We start from the raw sequence: 26,898 nt of genomic DNA on the forward strand, positions 1-26,898 counted from the left end.
CACACAGTAAGCGCTTAATAAATGCCATAGAAAAGGAGGGGCAACGGGGCAAAGGGGGCAACCAGCGCTTAGAACAGTGCTCCAGCGCTTAGAACAGTGCTTTGCACATAGTAAGCGCTTAATAAATGCCATAAAAAAGGAGAGGCAACGGGGGCAGAGGGGGCAAGGGGGCAACCAGCTCTTAGAGGTAGTGCTCCAGCGCTTAGAGCAGTGCTTTACACAGAGTAAGCGCTTAATAAATGCCTTAAAAAAGGAGGGGCAACGGGGCAGAGGGGGCAACGGGGGCAACCAGCGCTTAGAACAGTGGTTTGCACATAGTAAGCGCTTAATAAATGCCATAAAAAAGGAGAGGCAACGGGGGCAGAGGGGGCAAAGGGGAAACGGGACAGAGGGGGCAACGGGGGGCAAGGGGGCAACCAGCGCTTAGAGCAGTACTCCAGCGCTTAATAAATGCCATAATTCATTCAATCGTATTTATTGAGCGCATACTGTGTGCAGAGCACTGTACTAAGCGCTTGGGAAGGCCAAGGCGGCAACATAGAGGGACGGTCCCTACCCAACAGCGGGCTCACAGTCGAGTTTTTAGACTGTGAGCCCACTGTTGGGTAGGGACTGTCTCTATGTGATGCCAATTTGTACTTCCCAAGCGCTTAGTACAGTGCTCTGCACATAGTAAGCACTCAATAAATACGATTGATTGAGAAGGGGGAGACAGACAACAAAACAAAACATATTAACAAGATAAAATGAATAGAATAAATATGTATAAGTAAAATAAATACAATAATAAATACGTACAAATTATAGACACAGGTGCTGTGGGATATATATATGTATATTTGCAAAGGTGCTGTGGGATAAAAAAGGAGAGGCAACGGGGGCAACTAGCGCTTAGAGCAGTGGTTTGCACATAGTAAGCGCTTAATAAATGCCATAAAAAAGGAGGGGCAACGGGGGCAACTAGCGCTTAGAACAGTGGTTTGCACATAGTAAGAGCTTAATAAATGCCATAAAAAAGGAGGGGCAACGGGGGCAACCAGCGCTTAGAACAGTGCTCCAGCGCTTAGAACAGTGGTTTGCACCTAGTAAGCGCTTAATAAATGCCATAAAAAAAGGAGGGGCAGTGGGGACAAGGGGACAGAGGGGGCAATGGGGGCAACCAGCGCTTAGAACAGTGGTTTGCACATAGTAAGCGCTTAATAAATGCCATAAAATAAAGGAGAGGCAATGGGGGCAACCAGCGCTTAGAACAGTGCTCCAGCGCTTAGAACAGTGGTTTGCACATAGTAAGCGCTTAATAAATGCCATAAAAAAAGGAGAGGCAATGGGGGCAACCAGCGCTTAGAACAGTGCTCCAGCGCTTAGAACAGTGGTTTGCACATAGTAAGCGCTTAATAAATGCCATAAAAAAAGGAGAGGCAATGGGGGCAACGGGGGCAACCAGCGCTTAGAACAGTGCTTTGCACATAGTAAGCGCTTAATAAATGCCATAAAAAAAGGAGAGGCAATGGGGGCAACGGGGGCAACCAGCGCTTAGAACAGTGCTTTGCACATAGTAAGCGCTTAATAAATGCCATAAAAAAGGAGGGGCAATGGGGACAAGGGGGCAACCAGCGCTTAGAACAGTGGTTTGCACATAGTAAGCGCTTAATAAATGCCATAAAAAAAGGAGAGGCAACGGGGGCAACCAGCGCTTAGAACAGTGGTTTGCACATAGTAAGCGCTTAATAAATGCCATAAAAAAAGGAGAGGCAATGGGGGCAACGGGGGCAAACAGTGCTCCAGCGCTTAGAACAGTGGTTTGCACCTAGTAAGCGCTTAATAAATGCCATAAAAAAGGAGGAGCAACGGGGACAAGGGGGCAACGGGGGCAACCGGCGCTTTGAACAGTGGTTTGCACCTAGTAAGCGCTTAATAAATGCCATAAGAAAGGAGAGGCAATGGGGGCAACGGGGGCAACGAGCGCTTAGAACAGTGGTTTGAACATAGTAAACGCTTAATAAATGCCATAAGAAAGGAGATGCAATGGGGGCAACAGGGGCAACCAGCGCTTAGAACAGTGCTTTGCACATAGTAAGCGCTTAATAAATGCCATAAAAAGGAGGGGCAACGGGGGCAACCAGCGCTTAGAACAGTGCTTTGCACCTAGTAAGCGCTTAATAAATGCCATAAAAAAGGAGGGGCAATGGGGACAAGGGGGCAACCAGCGCTTAGAACAGTGGTTTGCACATAGTAAGCGCTTAATAAATGCCATAAGAAAGGAGAGGCAATGGGGGCAACGGGGGCAACCAGCGCTTAGAACAGTGGTTTGCACCTAGTAAGCGCTTAATAAATGCCATAAAAAAGGAGGGGCAATGGGGACAAGGGGGCAGAGGGGGCAACCAGAGCCTAGAACAGTGGTTTGCACCTGGTAAGCGCTTAATAAATGCCATGAAAACGGAGGGGCAATGGGGACAAGGGGGCAGAGGGGGCAACCAGCGCTTAGAACAGTGGTTTGCACCTAGTAAGCGCTTAATAAATGGCATAAAAAGGAGGGGCAACGGGGCAGAGGGGGCAAGGAAGGGTCCAAGGGGTGTGAGGGTCGGCGAGGGGAGGGGAGGGGAGGGGAGGGTGTCCCGTGGGGGTGTTACCTCGCCCGTTGGTCCGGTGGCTGCTGAGCCAGGAAAAGGAGAAGAGCGCGCACAGCCCCAGCGCCGCCAGGACATTGGCGTTCCTGAACCTCATGGCATGGCATGGCCCCGGGGAACCGGCTCGGCTCCGCTCGGCTCGGCTCGGCCCGGATAACGCTCCAGGAGGGACGGCCAAACCGCTCCCGCTCCCACCTGGACGCCCCTGGACCGGCCCGGCCCGCCGCGGGGAGGGGAGGGCGGAGCTAGGACCCGGGGGAGGAGCCGGGACGGGGCGGGGCCAGGGCTGGGGCGGAGCCAGGGCTGGGGCGGAGCCAATGAAGGAGGCGGAGACCGTGAAGGGGGCGGGGCCAGTGATGGGGGCGGGGCCGCTTAGGGAGGCAGAGCCACTGAAGGAGGCGGGGCCGGTGAAGGGGGCGGAGCCAGTGAAGGAGGCGGAGCCAGTAAAGGGGGCGGAGCCAAGGCCGGGGCGGAGCTAACGAAGGGGGCGGAGCCAAGAACGGAGGCGGATCCAAGGATGGAGGCGGAGCCAAGGCAGGGGGCGGAGCCAATATGGGGGCCGGAGCCGGTGAAGGGGGCGGAGCCAAGGCAGGGGCGGAGCCGGTGAAGGGGGCAGAGCCAAAGGCAGGGGCGGGGCACGGGGAGGGACAAATGGTGGGGAGGGGCCAATGGCGGGGCGGGGCAAGGGCGGAGCTAAAACCTGGGGGCGGAGTTAAGCCGTTGGGGCGGGGCAGGGGCGGGGCTAGAACATGGGGAGGGCCAATGCCGGTTGGGGCGGAGTTAAGGCGCGGGGGCGGGACGGGGGTGGGGCTGGAATCTGGGGAGGGACCAATTTAGGGGTGGGCGGGGATAAAAGCTGGGGGCGGAGTTAGGGAGATGGGGCGGGGCAGGGGCGGGGCTAGAACCTGGGGGAGGGGCCAATGGCGGGGCGGGGCGGAGCTAACACCTGGGGGTGGAGTTAAGGCGTTGGGGCGGGGCAGGGGCGGGGTTAGAATCTGGGGGATGGGCCAATGGCGGGGCAGGGCGGGGCGGAGCTAAAACCTGGGGGTGGAGTTAAGGCGTTGGGGCGGGGCAGGCGGCGGGGTTAGAATCTGGGGGATGGACCAATGGAGGGGCGGGGCGGGGGCGGAGCTAAAACCTGGGGAGGTGTTATGGCGATGGGGCGGGGCAGGGGCGGGGCTAGAATCTGGGGATGGACCAATGGCGGGGCAGGGCGGGGCTAGAATTTGAGGATGGACCAATGGCGGGGCAGGGCGGGGCGGAGCTAAAACCTGGGGGCGGAGCAACGGCAGGAGCTGGAGCTGGAGCAGGAGCTGGAGCAGGAGCAGGAGCAGGAGCAGGAGCAGGAGCAGGGCGGGGGGGCGGAGCGCGCGCACGGCCCTGTTGCAACGCTCAGCTAGCAGCCCCACAGGTACAGGTACACATCATCATCATTATTATTATTATTCCACAGGTACAGGTACACATCATCATCATTATTATTATTATTCCACAGGTACAGGTACACATCATTATTATTACTATTATTACAGAAGCAGCGTGGCTCAGTGGAAAGAGCCCGGGCTTCGGAGTCAGAGTCATGGGTTCAAATCCCGGCTCCGCCAACTGTCAGCTGTGGGACTTTGGGCAAGTCACTTCACTTCTCTGGGCCTCAGTGACCTCATGGGGATGAAGTCTGTGAGCCCCCCGTGGGACGATCTAATCACCTTGTAACTTCCTCAGCGCTTAGAACAGTGCTTTGCACATAGTAAGCGCTTAATAATCAATCAATCGTATTTATTGAGCGCTTACTGTGTGCAGAGCACTGTACTAAGCGCTTGGGAAGTACAAGTCGGCAACACATAAAGTCCCTACCCAACAGCGGGCTCACAGTCTAGAATGCCATTATTATTATTATTGCATTCATGCATTCATTCATTCGTTCAGTCATTCGTTCGTTCGTTCGTTCAGTCACTCACTCATTCATTCATTCGTTCGTTCAGTCACTCATTCATTCATTCGTTCGTTCAGTCACTCACTCATTCATTCGTTCGTTCAGTCACTCACTCATTCATTCGTTCGTTCAGTCACTCACTCATTCATTCATTCGTTCGTTCGTTCAGTCACTCATTCATTCGTTCGTTCAGTCACTCAGTCGCTCATTCATTCATTCGTTCAGTCACTCATTAATTCATTCGTTCAGTCACTCATTAATTCACTCGTTCAGTCACTCATTCATTCATTCGTTCGTTCATTCATTCATTCATTCGTTCGTTCAGTCACTCATTCATTCGTTCGTTCGTTCAGTCACTCATTCATTCATTCGTTCGTTCAGTCACTCATTCATTCGTTCGTTCGTTCAGTCACTCACTCATTCATTCGTTCGTTCGTTCGTTCAGTCATTCATTCGTTCGTTTACTCATTCATTCATTCGTTCGTTCTTTCAGTCATTCATTCGTTCGTTCGTTTACTCATTCATTCGTTCGTTCACTCATTCATTCATTCCCTCAATGGTATTTATTGAGCTCTTCCTGTGTGCAGAGCACTGGACTAAGCGCTTGGAAAGTACAATTCAGCAATAAAGAGAGACCATCCCTGCCCACCCCGGGCTCACAGTCTAGAAGGGGGGAGGCAGACATAGAAACAAGTAAACGGGCATCGAAATAAAGAAATAGAATTATAGATATAATAATAATGATGGTATTGGTTAAGCACTTGCTATGTGCCAGCACCTTTCTAAGCGCTGGGGGAGATACACGGTGATCAGGTTGTCCCATGGGGGGCTCACAGTCTTCATCCCCATTTGACGGATGAGGGGACTGAGGCACAGAGAAGTTAAGGGACTTGCCCAAAGTCACACAGCTGACAAGGGGCAGAGGCGGGGTTAGTCATTCGTTCAGTCATATTTATTGAGCGCTTACTGTGTGCAGAGCACTGGACTAAGCGCTTGGGAAGTCCAAGTCGGCATCATCTAGAGACGGTCCCTACCCAACAGCGGGCTCGCGGTCTAGAAGGGGGAGACAGGCAACAATACAGAACATGTGGACAGGTGTCCAAACCGTCAGAACAAATGCAATTAAAGCTCTATGCACGTCATTAACAAAATAGAATGGTTGATATGTACAAGTAAAATAAATAGAGGAATAAATCTGTACAAATATATACAAGTGCTGTGGGGAGGTAGGGCAGAAGGGGTTGATGGGGAGGAGGAGAGGAAAAGGGGGGCTCAGTCTGGGAAGGCCTCCTGGAGGAGGTGAGCTCTCAGTAGGGCTTTGAAGGGAGGAAGAGAGCTAGTTTGGCGGATGTGTGGATTAGAACCCACGACTTCTGACTCCCGGGCTCTTTCTACTGAGCCACGCTGCTTCCCTAATATGAGCCAGGCAGGGAGCACCCGGATTCAAATCGGGGTCGTCTTGATATATGCACAGATACATAAGTGCTGCGGGGCGGGGAGAGGTAAGTGCTTACTAGGTGTTAAACACTGTTCTAAGCACTGGAGTAGAAAGAAGTTCATCAGGTTGGACTGGGTCCTTGTTCCATATGGGACCCCCAGCCTAAGTAGGAGGGAGAAGAGGGCAAACAGGGCAGGATGTAATAATAATAATAACAATAGTAATAATAGGTTGGACTCGGTCCTTGTTCCATATGGGACCCCCAGTCTAAGTAGGAGGGAGAAGAGGGCAAACAGGGCAGGATGTAATAATAATAACAAGAGTAATAATAGGTTGGACTCGGTCCTTGGTCCATATGGGACCTCCAGTCTAAGTAGGAGGGAGAAGAGGGCAAACAGGGCAGGATGTAATAATGATAACAATAGTAATAATAGGTTGGACTCGGTCCTTGTTCCATATGGGACCCCTAGTCTAAGTAGGAGGGAGAAGAGGGCAAACAGGGCAGGATGTAATAATAATAACAATAGTAATAATAGGTTGGACTCGGTCCTTGTTCCATATGGGACCCCCAGTCTAAGTAGGAGGGAGAAGAGGGCAAACAGGGCAGGATGTAATAATAATAACAATAGTAATAATAGGTTGGACTCGGTCCTTGTTCCATATGGGACCCCCAGTCTAAGTAGGAGGGAGAAGAGGGCAAACAGGGCAGGATGTAATAATAATAACAATAATAATAATAGGTTGGACTCAGTCCTTGTTCCATATGGGACCCCCAGTCTAAGTAGGAGGGAGAAGAGGGCAAACAGGGCAGGATGTAATAATAATAACAATAGTAATAATAGGTTGGACTCGGTCCTTGTTCCATATGGGACCCCCAGTCTAAGTAGGAGGGAGAAGAGGGCAAACAGGGCAGGATGTAATAATAATAACAATAGTAATAATAGGTTGGACTCGGTCCTTGTTCCATATGGGACCCCCAGTCTAAGTAGGAGGGAGAAGAGGGCAAACAGGGCAGGATGTAATAATAATAACAATAGTAATAATAGGTTGGATTCAGTCCTTGTTCTATATCGGACCCCTAGTCTAAGTAGGAGGGAGAAGAGGGCAAACAGGGCAGGATGTAATAATAATAACAATAGTAATAATAGGTTGGACTCAGTCCTTGTTCCATATGGGACCCCCAGTCTAAGTAGGAGGGAGAAGAGGGCAAACAGGGCAGGATGTAATAATAATAATAGCAATAATAATAATAATAGCATTTGTTAAGCGCTTACTATGTGCAAAGCACTGTTCTAAGCGCTGAATAACGGGCTCACAGCAATGCAAATAAAGGGGCATCAATCCCTGGCACCGGGCGACAAGGTACCGCTTTTCCAGCACATAACGTATGGATTTGCATTCTTTCCCCCCCCACCTCAAAAACTAATCTGGACTCAGTTTCAAGGGAGAGGAAGAAATCAACCCAAGCCCGGGATCTGAAAGAAATTAGATAAACACTCAGGAAACCAGGCAGCCAGAACACATTCATTCATTCATTCAATCGCATTTATTGAGCGCTTACTGTGTGCAGAAACTGTACTAAGCGCTTGGGAAGTACAAGTCGGCAACACATAGAGACGGTCCCTACCCAACAACGGGCTCACAGTCTAGAAGGGAGAGACAGACAACAAAACAAAAATGTAGACACGTGCACTTAGTCCAGTGCTTTGCACACAGTAAGTGCTCAATAAATATGACTGAATGATTGAATGAATTTAGGTTGTTCATATTTTCTGGCTGTCAGATTTCCTTAGGGTTCATTTAATTTCTTTTACAGCCCCAGCTTATTTAGTTGTTTGGGAATCTGCGCTGTGGATTTGTATTCTTAGTCCAAAGGAATAGGGGTCAGAAGGTGAGGAGGTCGAGCAATCAATTAATAGCATTTATCGAGCTCTTACTCTGTGCAGAATAATACAGTTGGTAGACACAAGCGCCGGTGAGGCCAGCACAAATTTTGCAGACCAGATAGACTATTTGCAGACCTAATTAATGATCTTTGAAACTATCTGAGGGGCTGATGATGCATTAAATATTCAGAATGTTTGGAGACCTCTTCCCCGCCTATACCCCCAGTTTTGTTCCAGGTGTACCCCCGGTTACAATGCCCGGCCCCTCGTTTTTAAATCCTGCCCTATTTGCCCTCCTACCTAAACTGTGGGTCCCATTTGGAACAGGGACTGAGTCCAAACTGATTAACTTGTTTCTATTTCAGTGCTTAGAACAGTGTTTAACACCTAGTGAGCACTCACCTCTCCCCGCCCCACAGCACTTACGTATCTATGTATATATCTATAATTTTATTTATTTGCATTGATGCCGGTTTACTTGTTTCAGTGTCTGTCTTCCCCCCTTCTAGACTGTAATCCTGGTGTGGGCAGGGATTGTCTCTCTTCATTGCTGAATTGTACTTTCCAAGTGCTTAGTACAGTGCTCTGCACACAGTAAGCACTCAATAAACATGATTGAATGAATGAATGAATGAACAATACCATTAACATCATCAACAACAACAATAATTTACCTCATATATGTAAGGCCTGCTCCCTATGTTACAATCAATCAATCAATCAATTGTGCTTATTGAACACTTACTGTGTGCAGGACACTGCACTAAGTGCTTGGGAGAGGATAAGACAATAAAACAAATACAGTTTCGGCCCACAACGATCTTACTATCTAGAGGGGTGACATTCAATACCCGCATGGAAATCAATTCCCTCACTGCCTTGTCTCTTCTTCACCCTGCTCCCTCTCAGTTCACCCCATTCTCCGCCACTTTCTTGTCCCTTTTTCTGCCTCTACAATCAGTCAATTGTATTTATTGAGTGCTTACTATGTGCAGAGCACTCACTAAGCATTTGGGAGCCCCCATTTTCCTCTTCTCCTCCCCATCCCCCCCGCCCTACCTCCTTCCCCTCCCCACAGCACCTGTATATATATTTGTACAGATTTATTACTCCATTTTACTTGTACATATTTACTATTTATTTTGTTGATGATGTACATATAGTTTTAATTCTATTTGTTCTGACTATTTTGACACCTGTCTACATATTTTGCTTTGTTGTCTGTCTCCCCCTTATAGACTGCGAGCCCGTTGTTGGGTAGGGACTGTCTCTATATGTTGCCGACTTGGACTTCCCAAGTGCTTAGTACAGTGCTCTGCACACAGCAAGTGCCCAATAAATACGATTGAATGAATGAACTGGGAGAGTACAGCAGAGTTGCAGACATGTTTCCTGCCCGCAGTGAGCTTACAGTCTGGGGGGAGACAAATACTTATAGAAATTAATAATTTATAACATATAACTGAAAGGCATGTACATAACTCCTGTGGTGTTGAGGGTGGGGTGAATATCAAATGCTCAGTAGGTCACAGATCCAAGTGCACAGGTGATACAGAAGGGACAAGGAGCTAGGGAGAAGAGGGTTTAATAGGGGAAGTCCTCTTGAAGGAGATGTGACTTTAATAATGCCTTGAAGGTGGGGAGAGTTGTAGTCTGGTGTATGTGGAGAGAGAGGAAGTTTCAGGGCAGGGGGAGGACGTGGGAAAGGGGTTGTCGGTGAGATAATAATAATAATGATGGCATTTATTAAGCGCTTACTATGTACAAAGCACTGTTCTAAGCTCCGGGGTAGATACAAGGTAATCAGGTTGTCCCACGTGGGGCTCACAGTCTTAATCCCCATTTTACAGATGAGGTAACTGAGGCACAGAGGAGTTAAGTGACTCGCCCAGAGTCACACGGCTGACAATTGCTGGAACCGGGATTTGAACCCATGACCTCTGACTCCAAAGCCCGCGCTCTTACCACTGAGCCAGATGAGATTGGGGCACAGTGAGTAAGCTGGCACTAGAAGAACGAAATTTTGGGCTGGAATATATACATCATTGAGCTAATGATAATAATAATGGCATTTATTAAGCGCTTACTATGTGCAATACACTGTTCTAAGTACTGGGGAGGTTAAGCGGTGATCAGGTTGTCCCACGGTGGGCTCGCCGTCTTCATCCTCATTTGACAGATGAGGGAACTGAGGCACAGAGACTTGTGCTCAAAGTCACACAGCTGACAATTGGTGGAGTCGGGATTTGAACCCATGACTTCTGACTCCAAAGCCCGTGCTCTTTCCACTGAGCCAAAATGAGGTGAGTTAGGATGAGAAGCAGCGTGGCTCAGTGGAAAGAGCCCGGACTGTAAGCTCGTTGTGGGCAGGGAATGTGTCTGTTGATTGTTGTATCATACTCTCCCAAATGCTTAATGGAGTGTTCTGCACACAGGAAGTGCTCAATAAATACTATTAATGAATGAATGAATGAACCTAGGAAACAAAACTCAGTGGCAGCATTCAATTCCATCTTGCCAATGTAGATCTTTGTTGGTGTATTGGGTTTCCCTGGGACAGGCTAATGCAGTACTTCAGTTTCCATCGGACATCATCAGTTCACTGGGTCAGGTTGGCTCTAGAAAGCAGTTCCCGTTCACTTTTAGACTGTGAGCCCACTGTTGGGTAGGGACTGTCTCTATATGTTGCCAATTTGTACTTCCCAAGCGCTTAGTACAGTGCTCTGCACATAGTAAGCGCTCAATAAATACGATTGATGATGATTCGTGTGTCTTCTTTGGCCTGAGCTTTTTTAGGGCACGGCCGTCCACATTTATAAAGCTGGCCTTCAGGTTTGAAGATGGTACACTGGCTGGGATTTAATTAGGTGGTTGAAGCTAACGAGATCACTGCATAGCAGACAATCCCTTCTGCGTCATTTGCTCGTAAAGATTGCTGTTCACTTTTTACTGCCAATACCTAGTCCCATTTTCTTTCTTTCCTCACCCCAAAGCCGACCTGTCTCCCGTAGCTGTCTGCAGTTTGGCCTAGTGGATAGAGCGTGGGCCTGGGAATCAGAAGGACCTGGGTTCTAATCCCGCTCTGCCACTAGTCTGTTGCGTGACCTTGGGCCAGTCCTTTCACTTCTCTGTGCCTCTGTTACCTCATCTGTAAAACGGAGATTAAGAGTGGGAGTCCTGTGTGGGACAGGAACTGTGTCCAACCCGATCTGCTTCTATCCACTCCAGTACTTACTATTATTATTCATATTATTCATTATGTAGTAGTCATAGTAGTCGTAGTGTTTATTAAGCATTTGCTGCTTGCAGAGCACTGTGCTAAATTCCCGGAGAGAATACCCAGGTGGGAATTAAACACAGTCCCTGTCCCACGGGGGGCTCGCAATCAAAGCCCAACAGAGTTGTGAAAAAAAGTATTTCTTTTCACATTCTCTATAGTCACTTAACTTCTCTGGGCCTCAGTTACCTCATCCATAAAACGGGGATTAAGACTGTGATCCCCACATGGGACAAGGACTGTGTCCAACACAAATAGCTTGTATCCACCCCGGTACTTCGTACAGTGCCTGGTGCATAGTAAGCACTTAATAATTATTCTTATTGTTTTTGTTATTACCACATAGCAATTTCTATGCCAAGCACTGTTCTTAGCTCTAGGACAGATACGAGTTAACTACGTCAGACACTATCCTTGTCCCACATGGGGCTCACAGTCTAAGTAGGAAGGAGAACAGTCATTACTAATTTATAACTAAAGATCACAGAATTGTGCGAGCCCCTGCACATCTTTCTTTACAAATTAAACCTGGGTTAGTTCCTTGGCTGTAAAAGGGAGGTTAGCGAAGCAAATTGGGAGAATTTGGAGAAGCCTAGAAAGGACCAGGGCTTTACCCAGAAAGAATCCACAGACCAAACACTGAAAGAGGCCCAGGACCCAGGAGGTGGAAGTTAAACCCCAGAAGAAAAGGAAGGTCTTCATTTTTATGGCTTCTTCCTCCGCTGATCTCTTTATTGCACACAGGAACCGAAAAGAGAAACAATCTTAATTCTGTAGACTACAGCAAACAAATATTTTCTTAACAGTGTCTTTCTGCAGCATCTGGGCACTATACTTCCCTTTAGAGTTGGTAAAAGGAAAGTCCCGTGGTCCAGTGGAAGAAGTAGGAGCCTGGGAGTTAGAAGGACCTGTGTTCTAATTCCGGCTCTGCCATTAGTCTGCTGTGTGAACTTGGGCAAGTCACTTAACTTTTCTGTGCTTCAGTTACCTCATCTGTAAAATGGGGATTAAATCCTCCTTCCATTTTAAACTGTGAGCCCCAAGTGGGACAGGGTCGGTGTCCAACCTGATTAGCTTGTATTTATCCCAGTACTTTATACCACGCCTGCCACTCAAGTAGGCAGGGAGAAGGGAATGAGCAAGGATTGAAGGTGGAAGAATCGTATAACGGAAAGTGAGCTTGGGAGGAATGAAGAAAGTGAGCAGGGATGAAATCGGAGAACAGTGGCGACGTAAGTGGGAGAGAGTTGATGGAAAGAAAGTCTTAAAGCTAACGGCCAAAGTTTCAGCTTGATGTGGAGAGGAATGGATAACGACTCGAGGTTTTAGAAGTGAAGCATGTGCAGTTCAACATTTTAAAAGTTGGTCTCGGGCAGCAGGAATATGGTCAGGGGAGGGGAAGGAAAATTGGCAATGGAAGTGCTGGAGAAGGAAGGACTTGTGCATTCCTGGGACGTTGGTGAGTTTTAACCTGGCATCTCCTGTCTTCCACTACTAATTAAGCCCAATGTGCTGGACGTGTACGTGTCTTAAACCTGTGTGAGCATGCCACTGGTCCTCCTACCAGGTCTTCCAATTATTCAAAGCAAATTGGTCGATCACTATTTAAGGCTCCCGGAATGCTGAGCATTCTAAAAGGTGAATTTTGAAAACTCAGTAAGGAATGACCACCATCAGTTGTTTGGTGGGGAGATATTGGGTAACAGACACAATAGATAACCACAGTTTCCTAAATATATTTTAAAAATAGGAAGGTTCAGTTTAGCCACAATGACTAATGATCACAGACAGGACAAATCATCAATCGTATTTATTGAGCACTTACTGTGTGCAGAGCACTGTACTAAGCGCTTGGGAAGTACAAGTTGGCAACATATAGAGACAGTCCCTACCCAACAGTGGGCTCACAGTCTAAAAGGTTCAGACAAATGATCTGAATGTCACACCTAAATGAAGAACCTTGCCCCAGGAGTCCTGCATCTGAGCCCAGCATGGTCTAGTGGCTACAGCACGGGCCTATTAGTCCGAAAAACCTGGGTTCTAATCCCGGCTCCGCTGTGTGTCCTTGAGCAAGTTACTTAATTTCTCTGTGCCTCAGTTCCATCATCTGTAAAATGGGGACTAAGACTGTGAGCTCTATGTTGGACGGGACTGTGTCCAACCCAATTATCTTGTATCTACCCAAGTGCTTAGAACGGTGCCTGGCACATAGTAAGCACTTAGCAAATGCAATTATTATTATTCTTAGGAGAGTTGCCAATCATCTGTAGGACCAGGCACCTGAGCCTACTGCCGCTGCTGCAACCAACACAGGGTTCCCAACCATCCAAGAATTAATGAGCAACAGCAAAAAATAGCTGAAATTGGGCAGGGGCATAAAAATATGAACAGAGTACTCAGAATGAATAATTGAATTTAAGATTGAATAAACATTTGAGAGTGCTGAGGATAGGTTATAAAGAAGTTCTTCAATGCTCGAGTTGACTGATGGATTTACATCAGCTTAGAATGCTGGGAAGTTCATTGGGAAAGACTTGGAGGAGGAGGTGGGATTTTTAGGAGGGCTTTGAATGTGGGGGACATTGAAAGTGAGGTCCAGACAAGAAGTTGGCTTGAGAGGAATGAAGAAGTGAGTTGGGAAATAGCTGATGACAAGAATAGTTAGATTAAGAGGGGTAAATTGATGGTGGCTTCTTGCTGGTGACAACAGCAGTTACATCAGGAGGGGTGAATAGAGGCTCTTGAAGCCATTTGTGAGTTTTTGTTGGACGTGAAGAGACCTAAGAAGCTAGTGAGAGTTTTAAGGAGATGGGCGATGTGGGCCAAGAGATGTTTCAGGATGATTATTTTTGCAGAAGCAGGTAGTATAGGTTGGAGTGGGGAGAGACTGAAGGCAGGGAGACCAGAGGAGAGGTTGGTGGAATAGTCTAACCGCAAAATGACCAAGGTTTGTATCAGGATAGTAGCAGTCTGGGTGGAATAGCAGTCCTCTAGGCCGTAAGCTCGTTGAGGGCAGGGAACGTTTCTACCAACTCTGTTGTACTGCAATAATAATAATAATAATAATAATGATGATGACATTTATTAAGTGCTTACTATGTGTAAAGCACTGTTCTAAGCGCTGGGGAGGTTACAGGGTGATCAGGTTGCCCCCCGGGGGGCTCACAGTCTTAAATCCCCATTTTACAGAGGAGGGAACTGAGGCACAGAGAAGTTAAGTGACTTGCCCAAAGTCACACAGCTGACAATTGGAGGAGCTGGATTTGAACCCACGACCTCTGACTCCAAAGCTTGTGCTCTATCCACCGAGCCACGCTGCTTGTACTTTCCCAAGCGCTTAGTACACTGCTCTGCACACAATAAGCGCTCAGTAGATGCCACCGATTGACGATCATGGAGAGGAAGGGGTAGATCTGGGAGATATTGTGGGGGAATAACCAGCAGGATTTGGCAATGGATTGAATGTGAGAGTTGAAATATAATGATTAGTTGAGGATGACACTAAAGTTGCAGCCCCTGGGACGGAGAGGATAGTGGTGCACTCTTCTGTGATAGGAATGTTAGGAGGAAGAGGAATGGGCTAGCAGGAAAGATGAGGAGTTTTGCTTTGTTTCCCGATTCCCCCGTGGTTTCCCGATTCCCCCATATAGCCCCTATATGTGCCCCCTTCCTAAAGCCTGCATTTCTGAGATAGTGCCATGAATGAAGCAAGTGTCCGTCAAAACAATGTGTTAGCTAAAACAGAGCGGAAACATTCATCAACTTAAAATCAATCGATCATATTTGTGAAGCATCAATCAGTGGTATTTTTAGAGTGATTACTGTGTGCAGAGCACTGTACTAAGCACTTTGGAGAGTACAGCATGCCAGCTTTGGTAGACATGTTCCCTGCTCATCACGAGCTTGCAGTCTAAAGGGCGAGACAGACATTAAACTAAATTACAGATTTGAATGTTAAGTGATGTGGGGCTGAGGGTGGGGTGAATAAAGGGTACAAATTCAAGTGCAAGGGTGACACAGGAGGGAGAGGGAGTAGGGGAAGTGAGGGCTTGGGGAAAACTCAACTGAAAAGTTGAGGACTACCTGAGCTTCCTTTCTCCTGTGTAGAAAGTTTTAGAGTTAGGCTGATTTTGCTGAAAGCTTGATATACCAAGCACACCCTGGGTTTCATCTAACCCATGATAAAAAAAAAAAAACCACCCTGGAGATACAAACAGTATTGGTTGAAGACTTACTCCACACAAGTTGCTTTATTTAGAAAAGAAACTGTTGTTTAACCTAAGTTGGACACATTCTTCACTGTTGAGAAACCATGACCATAGTCAGCCCACCCATCTTCTACTTCTGCAATTGTTTGCAAGGGCTCGTGGTATTTCACATTTCCAGCACCTTTCCCTTCCTCTCCTTTCCATGAGCCACTATACTGGTCTGGGCTTTAAAGTTTATAATAATAATAATGGCATTTATTAAGCACTTACTGTGTGCAAAGCACTGTTCTAAGCACTGGGCATCCCTGCTTTAGTACTGCATTAGACTCCTCACTGATCTCCTGCTTCCAGACTTTCCCCAACTTAGTTCATGATTCACTCTGCTGCGTGGGTCATTTCTTCTGAAATATACTACTCATAGCTTCCCACTCCTCAAAAATTTCTAAAGGTCACCCATTCCTCTCCATATCAATAAGAAAGTCCTGACCATTGACTTTAAAGCTCTCAATCAGCTCTCTCCCTTCCTAAATGTCCTCTATCTCCTCTCGCTGACCCCCAACGCATGCTATTTTGTCCCTCTCAAACCCAACTGTTAACTGCGCCTCATTTTTTTCCTTTCATGCTGCTGATCTCTTGCTCCCTCCCTCCCCTCTGTCCAGAATGCCCTCCCTCTTCATTTCTGATAGGCTGCAAGTTTCCCCTCTAGACTGTAAATTCGCTGTGGGCAGGGAACGTGTCTGCCAACTCTGTTGTACTCTCCCAAGTGCTTAGTACAGTGCTCTGAGCACAGTAAGTGCTCAATAAACACCACTGATTGATTTTCCCACCTTAAAAGCCTTTCTGACGTCACATCTCCTTGAGGAAGTCTTTCCCGGATAATCTCTAGTCCTCCCACTTTGTATCCTCCAACTGCAACAATTCTGGGCCATCTAAACATTTAGGTTATGACACTACCTACAACACATATAAATATTTCATATATTTTATTACTCCCCTAGCTGCAATTCATTTAAATATCTGTCACCCTTGCTAGACTTCCAGCAATACCTTGTCTTGTCTTCTTATGCTGTCGAGTCATCTCCAAGCCGTAGCGACCCCATGAACACATCTCTCCCAGAATGTCCCACGTCCATCTGCAGTTGTTCGGGTTGTGTAGCCATTGGGTTTTCTTGGTAAAAATTCGGAAGTGGTTCACCATTGCCTTCTTCCACGCAGTAAGCTTGAGTCTCCGCCCTCGACTCTCTCCTGACAGGTGATTTTTGACTTTTGGCCGATTGTCTTCCACTCGCTAGCCACTGCCCAAGCTAGGAATGGAATGGGTATGTCGCTGCTTGACTCTCCCTCCTACAGCCGAGACGGGCAGAAAACTGGACACTCTCCAGGTGCCATCCTAAGAGGGGGAATCCAGCAATGTAGGCTAGAGGAAAGACCCTGGGCCTGGGAATCAGAGGACCTGGGTTCTAATCCTGGCATCACCACCTACCTGCTGTGTGACCTCGGGCAAGTCTTTTCACTTCTCCGTGCCTCACTTCCCTCCACTGTAAAATGGGGATTCTCCCTCCTACTTAGACTGTGAGCTCCATGTGGAAGAGGGACTGTGTCCAACCTGATTAACTTAAATCTACCCCAGGGCTTAGAACAGTGCTTGACACATAGTAAGCACTTAACAAATACCATAATTATTAAATTCTTGGAGGGCAGGGATGGTAACTTCCCTGTGCTGAGTACAATGCTCTGCCCTCAGTAAGCATTCAGTAAATACTACTCACTGATAATCATTATTATTATCATTGCAACACTTCATTTAATATTATGCTGTCCTTTGAATTACATAAGTAGTAAACAGTGATGTAGCTAATCAGTTCAGTAGATCATGTATAAGAATTTCATATTGCTTTTCCAGAGGTTTGGAACAGATCCTAAATTTATAATGTGTAAGTCTGAGGGAAAACATACATAACACAACCACTTATACTGTAACCACACTTTAAAAGAACACAATTTAGTTGTATTGTGCAATTTGCCCGTATTTTGGAACAATTGTAACTATGGATTCAGAAAAGGTGAACATAGTTCTAAATAGCTTGTAGTCAATGTCCTTTCTGTTAGGGTGAATGACTCATTTAGTTAGATTATTTTCAGGCTTCAGGTTAGTGTGAAATCTGAATCTCTAGCACCTCAGGCAGACAAATGAATAATAAAAACAGTAATGGTAATAATAATATTGTTAAGCACTTCCTATGTGACAAGCACTGTACTAAGCACTGGTGTAGATACAAGATAATCAGGTCCCACATGGGGTCGCAGTCTAAGTAGGAGAGAGAACAGGTATTGAAACTCCATTTTGCAGCTGAGGGACTGGGGCACAGAGAAGTTAAGTGATTTGCCCAAAGTCACACAGCGGACAAGTGGTGGAGCTGAGATTAGAACCCAGATCTTCAAACTCCCAGCGCTATGCTCTTTCCACCAGGCCACGGTGCTTCTCACAAATTAAACTTCTCTTTTGTTTATTCATTTGCTTTTTTTTTTTTACTAATTATACTTATCAATCTATCGTATTCTTGTTCTTTCTTTGACTACAAATTTTCCCTGAGTTCAAAGATAACTCTTTGGTCCATTATCTACTAAATCACTATGTAATTCTATCAAGTAAAGCTGAAGCTAAAGTCCTGCATCATTTGCAGAGGCCAGTTTAATCAATCAATCAATCAATCATGTTTATTGAGTGCTTACTGTGTGCAGAGCACTAAGCACATGGGTGAGTACAATATAACCATATAATAGACACATTTCCTGCCCACAGTGAGGAATTAGTAGCTGCCTTTCTGAACAAAGAGGAACCTGGCCCGGATTTGAGCCTCTCTGTTCCAGGAGGGGGTCTCTGAGACATTCAGGCTGGCTGGGGTTAGGGGTGCCAGTCTATTTTATTATTATTATTTTATTTGTTAAGCACTTACTCAGACACAGTTCTAAGTTCTGGGGTAGAATCAGGTTAATCAGGTCATACACAGTCCCTGTCCCACAAGGGGCTCACAGTCCAAGTAGGAAGGAGAACAAGCATTGATCCCCATTTTACAGGTGGGGGAACTGAGGTATGGAAAAGTTAAGTGATTTGCCTGCAGGCAACTGGCAGAACTGGGATCAGAACTGTGCTCTTGAAACTAGCCCAGAGCCGTAATAGCTTCTTGGGGTTCAGGACACCATTTGAAAACCTCTCCTTACTGCACTTTCTACTTTATCCGTCCATTTATTGGCAATTATGTGGCGTTTATTAAGCGCTTCCTATGTGCAGAGCACTGTATCCGCAGCTCATTATGCCACATTTCTCGAAGTTGAAATTACATTTGTTTATTGTAGGAGAGAATACTGAGGCACAAAGAGGTTTAGCAACTTCCCCAAATTATATGGAGAGGCAGTGGTTAAGCAGAGACTAGAATCCAAACCTTTACAACAGCTAAGCCTTCCCCTTGAAGCTGATGAAGCATTTTCTAATTAGGCAATCAATCAGTGACATTTATTATCTACTAAGTGAAAAGCCCTATACTTGTATATAGTGTGCTACTACTACTACTAATAATAATAATGGTATTTGTTAAGCACTTACTATGTGCAGAGCACTGTTCTAAGCGCTGACGAGATTATAAGGTGATCAGGTTGTCCCACTGGGGGCTCACAGTTTTAATCCCCATTCTACAGATGAGGGAACTGAGGCCGAGAGAAGTGAATTGACTTGCCCAAAATCACACAGCTGACAGTTGGTGGAGCCGGGATTTGAACCTATGACCTCTGACTCGAAAGCCCATGCTCTTTCCACTGAGCCACGCTGCTTCTCCTAATACAATCCTGTAGTATGTTAATATATTATTCTGCATTCCAAATGGTGCTTTGCATTCAGTAACTGTTCAATAAATGTCATCGAGCGATCGGCAAGTGGTCAGGAGAGTACGGTGGAAAGAAGACACATATTCCCGGCCCTTGGATTTTACATAAAGTCAAAAAAATTCTATTTGGACAAGTACTTAAGAGAGTTTATTAAAAAGAGGATATTATGTTTCTCACCTGTGTCTAGGTGTTGTTGACTTCTGTTTTTCTGCCTTTCTCTCTGCATGTGTTTATCTCTGTGTGAATATGTCTCCTAGCACATGTGTGCTAAGTTTACCTTTCCACACCACTCTTTCTCTGACTGTTTAGATCATCTATAGTATGCTCTTGAGAGAAGAGGAAGTAACTCTGTCACTCTCTTTAGAAGTCATACTACTACTTGGTTCCTGAGGCATTTTCTGAAGCTTAGTTAACCACAATTAGGACGAAAACTTCCTGCTAAAGGTCAAAACCTGCCAGAAAATCAGTAAGGAAAGTCGTTTATTTATAGGCGACTTAGAAGGTACAGTATGTCAGGAAGTCTCAGAGTTCAAGTGAGAGAGAATGTGTCAATCATGGCCTAACAAAAATCTCACGACACAATTTTCCTTTACTCATGATTGTACACAGAGCTGTCTTTCATTTTCAAAGCTGAAGTTTCTGACGGCATTCAAAAGTGACCGAAAAGACCACCACAGGTCCGATTCACCCTCCCACATTGTTTCCAAGAAAGAGTAGAGATTCGTTGCATTGGCGTATTTATCCAACATCAGGCCCTGTCGCTGTCTTTCACCCTTCCTCCTTCCTTTTCGACCTTCACAAAGCCTTTGCTCTAGGAGAACATTCCTCAGGCGTTTTCTCCCCACCAGACTGGTCTACCTACTGCAGTGATTACCCAACGATTCCATCATGTCTTTACAACATATCCCTCTGCCCTCTGACTTTATAGGTGTAAACTTTTAGTTTCCTCCTATAGTGGCAGTTTGGATGTCTGCTGACATCCCTTCTTCTCACGCATCCCACCCAGGAGGACTACGTTGCTGTAAGCGTTGCTTCAACCCTGGGGAGCAGACTATGCTTTGAGACTTCGCTGTTGGCCACCTTGTGCTATCGCTGAATGTTGGGTATGGTTTGTGGATCAATGAATCAATCATATTTATTGAGCACTTGCTTTGTGCAGATGACTGTACTGAGCACTTGGGAAAGTACACTACAGTTGAGTTGGTAGACACTTTCCCTGCCCACAAGGAGTTTGCAGTCTAGAGGGGGAGACGGACATTAATATAAATGAATGAATTATGGATATGGACGTAAGTGCCGTGGGGCTGAGGGAGGGGTGGATAAAGGGTGAAAATCTGAGTGCGTTGTGGATGACAGCGATGAAGCTATTCCAGAAACTGAAGCTTTATGGAAGGTTGAACATCACAACAACCTCAAAGGCCTTCAGTTTGGTATGAAGCTTGATACCCATTGTCTCCAAACTCTATCTCATGTTTTCTAAAGGCTGTATTGGCTGTTTTTATTCTATTTTTTTCTCTCTCTCTCTAACTACATACCCTTGGATAGCAGGCACAACCTAGGTGACAGAATTTGATGACTGTTTTGTTTTGGGTTTTTTTAAAATGGTACTTGTTGAGCGCTTACTGTGTGCCAGGCACAAGATAATCAGGTTGGATACAGTCCCTGTCCCATGTAAGACTCACAGTCTTAATCCCCATTTTGCAGATGAGGGAACTGAGGAACAGAGAAGTTAAATGACTTGCCCAAGATCACACAATAGGCCAGTGGTGGAAGTGGGTCCCAGACCTGCACTGTAGCCATTAGATCTCGATCCGTGATAGGAAACATTCACCACTGAATGTATAACCCGAGCAGGCATTTCCCTACTTGCAGATCCGAGACTAGAACCCAGGCCTTCTGATTCCCAGACCCGTACTCTTTTCACTGGACCATGTACATCAAACACTCATATTTACTGAGCTCCTTTTGTGTGCATGTTAAGATACCCTGCCCATTTTCTTCCTTTCCAGACACAATGTTTTTACCATGTATTTACAGGTATTTCTTCTCGTATTTTCCTTTATATATAAATTTTACTTTACTTTTACTTTATTTATAAATATATACTCCACTTTATACAGCAACCCAGGTCATCCACACATGAAACAGAAGCTGAGACAAATTAAATATAGGCTCCTGTTAATTGGTTCTTGCATGCCTTTGTTCATGGATTTAACTTCTTTCAGTGACATCATTAATTTAACCAAATGAATGGGGGAACATTTGGCCAGTAATATGAACATTATTTCGCTCATAAGAAAATTACAAAATAGTAAGACCTCAGCAGGAAGCGCACATCCATACAGTCTCCATAAGTGTGAACAGGAACAGGAGGTATTTAATTGTATTGGACCATAATAATAATAATAATAATGGCATTTATTATTACTATGTGCAAAGCACTGTTCTAAGTGCTGGGGAGGATACAAGGTGGTCAAGTTGTCCCACGGGGGGCTCACAGTCTTCATCCCCATTTTACAGATGAGGGAACTGGGGCACAGAGAAGTTAAGTGACTTGCCCAAAGTCACACAGCTGACAAGTGGTGGAGCCGGGATTTGAACCCATGACCTCTGACTCCAAAGCCCATGCTCTTTCCACCAGGCCATGCTGCTTCTCTACAATTACCTCATCTGTAAAGTTGGAGACTTAAGACTGTGAGTCCCATGTGAGACATGGACTGCATCCAATCTGATAAATTTGTGTCTTCCCCAGAGCTTAGTACAGTGCCTGGCACGCAGTAAGTGTTTTACATATACCATTTTTTAAAAAAAACAAACCCTAGGCCTAACTCCAGGTTTAATATTACTAGTGGGATATTTGTTTGATATACGATTAAACATTGGCTTTTGAGAAACATACTTGCCAAAACTTGGCCATTTATTTGTTGCCTGCTTTTCACTGTCACCAAACACATCGTTATTCATCCCTATGAGTGTAGTTGGAATGACTAATTTCAGACTAGCAGCCTCTTAAATATCACCAATATTTAAGCATAGGAGGAACTCAGTCTGATTATTGACTTCATTCAACTACCAATGGCCAAATGTTGCTGGGTTGTTGTATAAGGTATATATTTATAAGTAAAGTAAAATCTCTGTATAAAATAAAATATGAGAAGAAATACCTGTAACATGGGAAAAATGATTATGTCTGGAAAGGAAGAAAATGGGCAGGGAATCTTAATAATAATTTAAAACAGTATTTGTTAAGCACTTACTATGTTCCAGGTACTGTAATAAGCACTGGGGTAGATGCACAATAATCAGATCAGACAGTCTGTCCCATAAGGGGCTCACAGTCATAATAGGAGGGAGAACAGGTATCAAGTTCCCTTTTTACAAATGAGGAAACTAAGAGAAGTTAAATGGACTTCCCAATGTCGTACGGTAGGCAAGTGGCAGAGTCAAGATTAGAATCCATGTCCTCTGAATCCCAGGCTCGTGCTCTTGCTATTAATAATAATAATAATGATGGCATTTATTAAGCACTTACTATGTGCAAGGCACTGTTCTAAGCGCTGGGGAGGTTACAAGGTGATCAGGTTGTCCCACAGGGGGCTCACAGTCTTAATCCCCATTTTACAGATGAGGGAACTGAGGCCCAGAGAAGTGAAGTGACTTGCCGAAAGTCACACAGCTGACAAATGGCCGAGCCGGGATTTGAACCCATGACCTCCGACTCCAAAGCCCGTGCTCTTTCCACTGAGCCACGCTGCTTCTCTAGGCCACGCTGCTTCTCAGTCTTGTTGATGAAATTAATATGCAGGAAAGACATTTAGCAAACTGAACGTTTTAGTGCATGAAAAGCCAAGGGTGAGGGTGGTCTATTTTAAAACCTGCAGTGGGACCCTGGGGTTTGCATCTGACTCAATTAACTAATGTCTAACTAGAATCATAGGGTTTCAATTAATGGAGCGGAAGAATAGAAGGAGATTTAGTGAACAGGCAGGAAAATTTTGCTAAAATATCCAATGTGGTTTGAGATGATGAATCCAGGACCCACCAGAACTCCATTAACAATTCCTACTCGTAGCTTCACTGACAAACTTTCTGCTTTCCTGTTCCATTTCAGTATGATTAATTATAGTAATTCGCATTCTCTCTCCTACTTAGACTGTGATTCCCAATGTAGGACAGGGACTGTGTCTAACCTAATTATCTTGTATATGCCCCAGCGTTTAGTACAGTGCTTGGCACATATTAAATGCTTAATAAACACCACAAGTATTATTATTATTATGGTATTTTATTTAAAGTAGCAAGGGTCATTTTGAGCTTAATTTTCATTGTCAAAACGGCCTCATTGATCACCATTCTCAATAGGCACTGATGTTATTACCTTTGCCAATTATCCACTCTTCTTACATCTTTAGTTGGATTAGACAATAGCAACAAATTTAACAATTGAACATTTAATCCCTATCATTTGAGCCTTTGTCTCTTTCTCACCGCGCTCACTCTAAGAATATAGCATAAAAAACTAATCCCAGGATTCAAACAGGCCCCTCAGTCAAGAAAGGCAGTGTCCCTGGGGAATAATGTAGGAGATATATATTTTTTAAATGTCAAAAATAAATTTTTCATAGCTCACTTGGTAGCATCGCCACTGCAAAAGAAAACAAACCATGCTCAGTATGTTGAGAAGGGAAATAGAAGTTTACGTTGGATAATAATGAAGCAGAGAGAGACAGAAAGAGAAGGGAAGAGAAAGTAAGAAAAGAATCAAAATGATGGAACCCAGAATCCAATCACACAAAAAGAAGTATTTCCCGGACTGCTTGCTTTCCAAGATTAATTAATTCATTCATTCAAATGTATTTATTGAGCGTGTACTGTTTGCAGAGCACTGTACTAAGCGCTTGGGAAATACACAATTCAGCAACAGAGAGAATCCCTGCCCACAATGGGCTTACAGCCATCTCCCCAATCAGAAAAAAAATAAAGCATGAACTCCAACATAACTTCTGTCAGCATGTATGATCAAACACAAGCAATTAAAAATTTACAAAATTCTTTATATTTTAAACTTAGTTCAATCAGTATTGTGGTAGCAACCAATCACCTGCACTTAAAAAAATCCTCCAACAACCAGCTCCACTTCCAGCCCTTCTTACTGAGCTCCTTCCCCAACTAAACTCTTATTTCCCCTAATTCCCTCTCCCATCTATGTCACCCTTGCACTTGGATCTGTATGCTTTAAGCACTTGACATTCCCTCCACTTTCACCCCCAAAATGCTTATGCCAGACCCAAAGACTATTGTATTATCTGTCTCTCACTCTAGAATGTGTCATCATCAATGGAATTTATTGATATTAAATTCCCTCAACCGAATAAGTGATCCCAAATCAGTGACCTCAAAATGATCTTTCTGTGAGACACAAACTGAGAAACTCCGCATGTTCCATTAGGCAGAAAGACATCTTTTTCTTCCAACTTTCCATACTTGAATATTGTGAAAAGCAGGAGAAAACGCACACTAACAGGAAAAATGGCATAATATTGTTGCTAACACCAGAAGATGGGCTTAATGAAGTAATCACAAAACCCACAGAGAGTGTACAGTTAATTACAGTGTGATTAGAGGGTGATTGGGTTAATGGAAATTCATCAAGAAGGTTGAAGTCTTTTTGGATAAAAATTGGGACTTGGTCACTCTGCAGAGTGGCACTGGACAGAAACACACTAAATTCCTAAGGGATTGGTGAGAAAATCCCTGAAAGTTGTTACCTTTAGGGTATAGAAACACGAAAACCATGAGAACAAATAAGGGTTGGGACAAGCAGGGAGAGCCATTGAACAAAAACCCAGAGTGTCTTAGAAACCTCAAGCCAGTCCAACCCAAAGGTCAGAGGTTCAAGCAGCCCTGTCATTTCTAATGATGGTATTTGTTAAGTGCTTTCTATTTGTCAAGTACTATACTAAGCAATGGGGTAGCTACAAGATCATCAGGTTGGACAGAGTCCCTATACCCCCATGGGGTTCACGGTCTAAATGGGAGGGAGAACAGCTTTGAAGCTCCATTTTACAAATGAGGAAACGGAGGCACAGAGAAGTTGTGACTTGCCCAAGATCAAGCAACAGGCAAGTGGCAGAGCGAGGATTAGAACCCAGGTCCTCTGTCTCCTGGGCTGTGCTCTTTCCGCTAGACCATGTTGCTTCCCTGCAACTTCATAATTCTCCAAATCCTCCTGCTTGTACCCCAGGGATCTCAACCCCATCTTTTTACGCCTCCTACACTGATCATAACAAGTTCAAAAGGAAAAGCAGCAGGAATCTGAATGTGTCACAACTAGCCGACTCTATGGGAAGAGCTTCCATGAGAAAAAACTCACTATGAGTGGTAAAAATGGGTGGGAAGGAGGGGGAGTAGAAGAAGGAGAAATAAATAAAAGTAGGCTATGAAAAGGTCAGTGTGTCCTTCAAGAGATTGAGAGCAAAGTGGGGTGACTAAGAGGCAACAGGCACCACAATGAACAAATAATTGTCAAAAATAATGCTGCCCAGCAACACTACTTCTCTTCCCTCTTTATGTGAGTGAGTGCTTAAGTAATAAGGTATGTAGAAAAGTGGTCTAGGTGGTGGCAAGAACATTCAGGTGTGATTGACTCAAAGTTATGGGGCAACAGTTATGGGGATAAAACTGTGGGAGAGGATAAATCATTTGGGGAAAGGTCAAATTTTTTGTGTATTGTTTCAGTCACCAACTCAGTTATGCTGTTTTTAGCTCAGTTTGTCCCCAGAGCTGTTTCCTGGGCCCATTAAGGCTTCAATGTCACTTCCTCAGTGAGTAACCCTTATTTAGGAGATTTCAGGAAAGTACCAAAGTTTGCTTTATGGTTGATTTCCCTGTCTGTCTCACCCAATGCCCCTACTTGCATATGCATGTCTGGTTTTTGGTGGTGAGGCACAGGCATGCTAATTCTCATAACCTCGTCACACTTCCTGTTTTCTTGAGGAACGCAAATACTTCTTCCAGACACTAACTTTGTTTTTTGGTTGTCCTGACAGGTTGGGGAAAGTGAGTGGTAGAGGGTGTGTCTAGAGGAAGAGAGAGCTTAATTAAGCCTCAATTAAACTTAATTAAGTTCCTCATCTTTGTTCCCCAGTTGGTTTCCCATGAAGGACAGTGTGTGAGTTGACAAGGTCACTCATCCTGAGGTGATTTTGAGTTAATCCATCTGATATCCATGGTTTAAAATGAACTTCGCAAACAATAGGAAAGATACCCACCCCATTTCAATGTGAGCAATTGTAGAGGAACTACACTGTAAACTCATAATAGGCAGGAAAGATGGCAACCAATTCTGCTATTTGCATGCTCCCAAGAGCTTATTATAGTGCCCTGCACACAGTAAACGCTCAATAAATATGGTTGATTGATTGACTGACACTTGCGGAAAAGCTGCATATAAAAATGTCCAAGTTTGGCAATTATGAGTCTTCACGCACAAAAAGGCCTTCTTATCCTATTCTTTTTGTTTGTTTTAATGGTATATGTCAAGTGCTTACTACATGCTAGGCACTGTTCTAAGAGCTGGGATAGATTCAAGATAATCCGGTCGGACACTTTCCCCGCCCTATATGGGGCTCACAGTCTTAATCCCCG

General features: G+C 45.1%; 2 protein-coding genes and 1 non-coding gene across 4 annotated transcripts in view; 1 reads left to right on the forward strand and 2 right to left on the reverse strand.

Annotated features, from left to right (window-relative positions):
• Positions 1-2,750, reverse strand: part of MGAT4D (MGAT4 family member D) — an 89,099-nt gene extending 86,349 nt beyond the window's left edge. For both annotated transcript variants that reach the window (XM_038755125.1, XM_038755124.1), the window contains exon 1: positions 2,631-2,750. In XM_038755125.1, the coding sequence (XP_038611053.1) occupies positions 2,631-2,724 (94 nt within the window). In that variant the 5' untranslated portion in view covers positions 2,725-2,750. The remainder of the gene's footprint in view (positions 1-2,630) is intronic.
• Positions 2,751-3,980: 1,230 nt separating this feature from the next.
• ELMOD2 (ELMO domain containing 2) overlaps positions 3,981-26,898 on the forward strand; it is a 94,771-nt gene continuing 71,853 nt past the window's right edge. The window contains exon 1 of the mRNA XM_038754989.1: positions 3,981-4,038. The gene's annotated coding sequence lies outside the window, so the exon portion shown is untranslated. The remainder of the gene's footprint in view (positions 4,039-26,898) is intronic.
• LOC119935985 lies at positions 16,632-16,769 on the reverse strand. The gene has a single exon (XR_005453580.1). It is a non-coding gene; the product is annotated as a small nucleolar RNA SNORA7 (small nucleolar RNA).

This window comes from Tachyglossus aculeatus, chromosome 12 (assembly GCF_015852505.1).
Source record: "Tachyglossus aculeatus isolate mTacAcu1 chromosome 12, mTacAcu1.pri, whole genome shotgun sequence".
Lineage (NCBI taxonomy): Eukaryota > Metazoa > Chordata > Mammalia > Monotremata > Tachyglossidae > Tachyglossus > Tachyglossus aculeatus.